Source organism: Terrapene carolina, unplaced genomic scaffold (assembly GCF_002925995.2).
Source record: "Terrapene carolina triunguis isolate 2854851 unplaced genomic scaffold, T_m_triunguis-2.0 Scaffold837, whole genome shotgun sequence".
Taxonomy (NCBI): Eukaryota; Metazoa; Chordata; order Testudines; family Emydidae; genus Terrapene; species Terrapene triunguis.
Window position 1 is genome coordinate 4,570,272 of NW_020665188.1, and position 6,308 is coordinate 4,576,579.

The following is a 6,308-nucleotide window of genomic DNA, read 5'->3' on the forward strand; positions in this document are numbered from 1 at the left end:
AAACTTCAAAATCAAGATACCTCATTTAGTTATATTATTCATAGGAAATATGAAAATATACCACTTTCTTAGAAATCAGAAGGAAAAACATAAGTACTTACTAGCTGGAAGAGAGACCAATACAGCTACCAATTACAAAATAGCCTTTTTTGTGCTGCAGCTACTTGGTTCTGCCATATTTAAAGACCCATCTCTAGAAAAGCATGCTGGGGGAAAAAGTTCCTATAAAAGGAAAACATTGCAATAGGGAGACAGGAGTGCTGAGAGGCATAGAACCACCCTATAAATCATGTATATGATGGAAACCATTTTAAGCCAGGGGGTGTAGTAGCACTCCTAGTTCTAGCACCTATGTAGGAAGAGTTAGTAGGGACTAGGAAGTCACCAGCCATGGTACTGAGGGAGGCAAGAAAAAGGCTGGTTTTAAGTATAGTATTATTTAAGTATTAGCTATTATTATATTTTTGTGGTAGATTTTATATAGGGCTGATTTAACTGTTATGTAGGATCAATTTGGGTCCTAAAATGAAACTCTCAATGAGATTAGACTGAGCTTGATAGGTCACTATTAGTAGACATTTAATCTCTTATGATAAGAATGAGGGTGTCTGATAAATTAATTCAGATAACCTTGACTGTCTTTGAAGAAGACTATGTGATGACTACTTCTAAAGGTACACAGACTACATCAAGCAACTGAAGCTCAACTGGCAAACACCTTCAAAAGGAGTCAGAATGACTTCCAAGTAAAATGGACGAATCTTAAACTGGATCTGAAGTTAGCCATAATGCAGCAGAAGTGGAGCCCTCTTTCAGTGCAGAAGTTCAGATATGCTGATTCTAATAATGACTCTGGTTCTTATATTCCACAGGGTGGAAAACAGGCTGCAGACAGTGGAGACTCAGTTCAAAGAACTGAACTCTGCCATGGAGAAACTGACACAGAAACTGCAGTTTCAGGATAAAACCCTGGAGAAGCAGATGGGCGAGGATGAGATGTGGATATCCTTGCTGGAGGACAGGTGAGCCACAGAAGAAAAAAAACAGCTGTTTCCCCTCCATGTATCAGCTGGGAGACTAGAGAATTGAGAAACCTGTGTAATGTTCTATATGTGCAGGTGAAGATGAATGGGTTTAGGCCACACTGAGTGAAAAGAATACAACTTTCTTTCTACATCCAGGAATGTGGCTTTGAATTGCCTTTTACCACAAGAGAATACAGTTTGTTGATCTCAGCAAATGCAAGCCAAATTCCATTCCAAGTGCAAAAACTTCTAAAGAAATTTTAAATATGCACTAAAAATTATTATATCTTAAAAAAAACCCACACCATTTCTAAGAATACCAGAGACACCATATGCTCTTTCAAAACCTTTCAGATAACTGTGTCCCAATATAAGCAGTAAAAATCAGAATCTTATTAATGCCCTGGTTTTGTTTTGCTAGCAAATAAGGCCAAATCTTTCACATTTTGGTGCCTGAAGTTAGGCTCCCATAACCATATTTAGACATCTAAATAACAGGCTTTTTTTAAAGATCCCGAGCTACTCACAGTTCCCATGGAAAGCAACGGCAGCTGCAAGAGCACAGTGCTTTGAAAAACAGGCTACTTAGGTGCCTCTGACCTGATCCTATGAAAACTTACAGGTGTGTAACTATGGGCACATAAGTAGCTCACTGAACTCAATGGGACTACTTTTGAGTAAAATTACACACATGCTTAAGCCTCTGCAGAACTGGGGTCTAAATATGGATTTCAGAGCTCACATTTGGGCCCCCCACTTTTGAAAATCTTGGCCTAAATAAATTAATCGCATTCAAAAATGAATGCAAATTGCTTAGTTGGAGGCCTATCAAATTAATATCAATAACTGCAACAAAAATAAATAGCACTTCATAAAACACATACTTGAACCTAATGATTTTAGCTGAAACAGGATAGATCTGGTGGAGAAAAATCAGGTAAAACAAAAAATATTAGTTTCTACATCCTTTTCAGAACTTTCCAGTCCCTTTAGGAGGGAGTGTTCCTTAAGCTTCTCTCCCTTAGTTGGTGCCTTTAGTTAGAAAAGGAACTGGAGCTGAGTGAGAACACCGGACAGCCATTGGTTTGCTGTGTGACCTTGGCAAGTCATTTAACCTCTCTGCGCCTCAGTTTATCCATCAGTAAAATGGGTGTATGATTCTGATACTGCAGAAACCAAAATAAAACTATCTACTACTCTAGGAGCTGTACATCAACTAAAAACCAAAACAAAACCAGAATAGTCCCCCAAATACTGTTTTTTCTTTTCTTCTAGGTGTTGTGGTATTAAGTTTAATAGAACATATGTAGGACCCTACCAAATTCACGGCCCATTTTGGTCAGTTTTGCAGCCAGAGTTTTAAAATTGGTCAACTTCACAATTTCAGATTACATCTGAAATTTTACAGTGTGGTAATGTGGTGGAGATCCTGACCCAAAGTGGGGTTGTGGGGTCCGCAAAGCTGTTGTAGGGAGGTGGCGGGATTACCACTTTCACTTCTGCACTGCCCGCAGAGCTGGGCTCTGAAGGCAGCAGCTGCGGAGCTTCCTGTAGTCAGAGGAGGCTCCCGGCGAGTGGAGGTAAGTCTGATCTCCCTATGCTGCTAGGAGCACCTCAGCCAGGGGCTTCTAGCTGCTAGTCCTGGCCGGCTGGGGTGGGAGAGGACTTCCTCTTCCCTGCATGGCCCCTCTAGGGGGAGATCAGACCCACCTCCGGGTACCTCCCCAGTCTGTAGGAAGCTCCATGGTTGGGCAGCAGCCCCAGAATTTCCTGCACCTGGAGGAGGATCCCAGAGGTGGAGGTGGGTATGATCACCCCATGCTACTGGGAGCACCCCAGCTGGGGGCTGCTAGACCTGGCCAGTGGCAGGTTAATGCACAGGCTCTGTCAGGGGCCCCAACCAATTTCGGGGGGCCCTGAAAAAATGGATGCCTTGAGCACCAACAGGAGCGGGAGGGGCCATGCAGGGGAAGAGGAAATCCTGTCCCTCCCCAGCCAGATGGGACTAGCAACTAGGAGCCCCTGGCTGGGGTGCTTCCAGCAGCACGGGAGATCGGATTTCATGGATTTCATTTTATATTATTTCACAGTCTGAGACATGTTTTTCACTGCCGTGAAATTGGTAGGGCCCTAAACATATGTAAACAAATGAGTCAACAGTGTAACACTGTTGCAAAACAAGCGAACATCATTCTGGGATGTATTAGCAGGAGAGTTGTAAGCAAGACACAAGAAGTAATTCTTCCGCTCTACTCCATGCTGATTAGGCCTCAGCTAGAGTATTGTGTCCAGTTCTGCGTGCCACATTTCAGGAAACATGTGGACAAATTGGAGGAAGTCCAGAGAAGAGCAATAAAAATGATTAAAGGTCAAGAAAACATGACCTATGAGGGAAGATTGAAAAAATTGGGTTTGTTTAGTCTGGAAAAGAGAAGACTGAGAGGGGACATGATATCAGTTTTCAAGTACATAAAAAGTTGTTACAAGGAGGAGGGAGAAAAATTGTTCTTCTTGTCCTATCCTCAGAGATTAAGAAGCAATGGGCTTAAATTGCATCAAGGGAGGTTTAGATTGGATATTAGGAAAAATTTCCTGTCTCTCAGGGTGGCTAAGCGCTGGAATAAATTGCCTAGGGAGGTTGTGGAATCTCCATCATTGGAGATTTTTCAGATCAGGTTAGACAAACACCTATCAGGGATGGTCTAGATAATACTTAGTCTTGCCATGAGTGCAGGGGACTGGACTAGATGACCTCTCGAGGTCCCTTCCAATCCTATGATTCTATGAAAGCACTTGTTCAGATAAGTGTTATTACACAAGTGCAAAACAATCTTTTCTTTCTTTTTTTTTTTTTCTTTTTCCTCCAGGAAGCCTTGAGGAAAATTGTCTAAGGTATACACTAGAAAAGGTACACTAATCATCTAAGGTATACACATTTATTGTGGTAACTGATCTGGTCAGAGCTCAGCTGCAGCAGCAGAATCAGTTAGTTTCAAAAGGCTGCTTTCATTCAACTAATTCTTAGACTCAGCTGAATAATTAAACTCAGGTCAGGAGTTTTAGATGCAATAGGATTCTTAGTCAAACTGTAAAAGGCTATAAAAAGTACATTGGGAAAAATGAACTAATGATCCCTGAAATTGACCTTAACAATGACTTCAGGGAAATGGAAATTCTACCCACTTTTTCATTCAAATTCAAGCTCACCTACACTATGAGAAACCTGACAACACCCCTTCAGACACTCTGTGTTTGCCTTTTAAGTAGAAGGCTTACTGTGATGTGATGGCTGCATTACCAGGGATTGCTGGGGTTACAGACCACCAGAATTCTCCACTTATTACCTAAATGGGAATGAACTGAAGTATACGGGAAGTATTTTTGTCTGAGAAATGGTTTCTGTCTCCATCTCTGTGGCAGGTTCACTTCAGTGGAGATCAATCTTTTCTACAGCTATGTCAGTGAAATGCTTTGCTGCTTGCATTCCTGTGTCAGAGTGAAGCTGCCAGATCTGGCGGGAGGCCTCCCCACCTTAGCCTCTGTCATGAGGCGCAAAGGCAAGAACCAGAGAATTAGACTGGTGTGGGAAGCAGTGCTGGAGATGCTGGGGCTGCAAGAAGGAGATGTCTTAGCTCTATGCACCTTTTTCATCATACATTGCTCTGAAGCACAGTATTACACAGCTAACCAGAGGCATAAGTACACCAGTGATATCAGCACGATGATAACCAAGGTGGTGAAGAACCAGATCCTTCGAGAGAGCCTGCTGTGTGCTGTCCAGGTGGTAGAGAATGGCAGAGCACAGAGGGATCCAAAAAAGATAGTAACCCTTGTCCAAAAATAACTTATGTGGCAGATTTCTTAAACTCCCTTACCCACTTATGACAAACAAGCTTACAACCTAAACAGGTTCCAACATAAACAATCAATTACATACCTGTGCATGTGTATATCAACACACAGATCCATATGTACAAATGCTCTCAACCATGACACACCAAAGTGTATCATGAGTCTGAAAAGCCAGACAGATTCCCAGAATTAATGCAGCAGTCATATAAGATTTTCATCACCATCATGTACACGCGTACATGCAAATGTGTAGCCAGAGGCTGCTGGGCGGGACACACAGATTCTTCTGTTTCTTAGCTAAAATATTTTGACACTTGCATAATGCTGAAGAGTTCAAATGCCAACATTTTCCAGCATAAAATCTGCTTTGCTGTACTTTATATTCTCATTGCATGTCTGTGAAAGCTGTAAACTGTAGTATGAAACAAAAACTAATTTCTTATAATAAAACTCCTTGGTTTATCATTTAATGTGTGTACTGCTCTGTGGAAAATCAGTATTTTTCACAGAATCCTAGGAATATAGGACTGGAAGGGATATCATGATGTCATCAAGACCAGTCCACCATCCTGAGGCAGGACTAAGCATACTTTAGACCAGTGGTCTCCAAAGTGGGGTGCACGCACCCCAGGGGGTGTGCAAGAGGATCCTCGGGGGTGATTCATAGATTCATATATTCTAGGACTGGAAGGGACCTCGAGAGGTCGAGTCCAGTCCCCTGCCCGCATGGCAGGACCAAATACTGTCTAGACCATCCCTGATAGACATTTATGTAACCTACTCTTAAATATCTCCAGAGATGGAGATTCCACAACCTCCCTAGGCAATTTATTCAAGTGTTTAACCACCCTGACAGTTAGGAAGTTTTTCCTAATATCCAACCTAAACCTCCCTTGCTGCAGTTTAAGCCCATTGCTTCTTGTTCTATCCTTAGATGCTAAGGCAAACAAGTTTTCTCCCTCCTCCTTATGACACCCTTTTAGATACCTGAAAACTGCTATCATGTCCCCTCTCAGTCTTCTCTTTTCCAAATGAAACAAACCCAATTCTTTCAAAAGCAACAGAGGTTCCTGTGGCACCTTTCAGACTAACAGAAGTATTGGGAGCATAAGCTTTCGTGGGTAAGAACCTCATTTCTTCAGATGCAAGTAATGGAAATCTCCAGAGGCAGGTATAAATCAGTATGGAGATAACGAGGTTAGTTCAATCAGGGAGGGTGAGGTGCTCTGCTAGCAGTTGAGGTGTGAACACCAAGGGAGGAGAAACTGCTTCTGTAGTTGGATAGCCATTCACAGTCTTTGTTTAATCCTGATCTGATGGTGTCAAATTTGCAAATGAACTGGAGCTCAGCACTTTCTCTTTGGAGTCTGGTCCTGAAGTTTTTTTGCTGTAAGATGGCTACCTTTACATCTGCTATTGTGTGGCCAGGGA

The 6,308-nt window shown here is 42.2% G+C and overlaps 1 protein-coding gene across 1 annotated transcript; it reads left to right on the top strand.

Annotated features, from left to right (window-relative positions):
- The first annotated feature begins 750 nt into the window (after positions 1–750).
- Positions 751–4,869, top strand: SMCO1 (single-pass membrane protein with coiled-coil domains 1). Its single transcript, XM_024220913.2, has 2 exons — positions 751–1,022; positions 4,446–4,869. The coding sequence occupies exons 1-2, from the start codon at positions 832–834 to the stop codon at positions 4,867–4,869; spliced, it is 615 nt and encodes a 204-aa protein (XP_024076681.2). The 5' UTR covers positions 751–831.
- Positions 4,870–6,308: the final 1,439 nt, after the last annotated feature.

Excerpts from the sequence above, each read along its gene's own strand:
- SMCO1 (XM_024220913.2), top strand. The coding sequence starts at position 832 with ATGCTGATTCTAATAATGACTCTGGTTCTTATATTCCACAGGGTGGAA. Across the intron at positions 1,023-4,445 it reads ATATCCTTGCTGGAGGACAG|GTTCACTTCAGTGGAGATCA; the intron begins GTGAGCCACAGA and ends TCTCTGTGGCAG.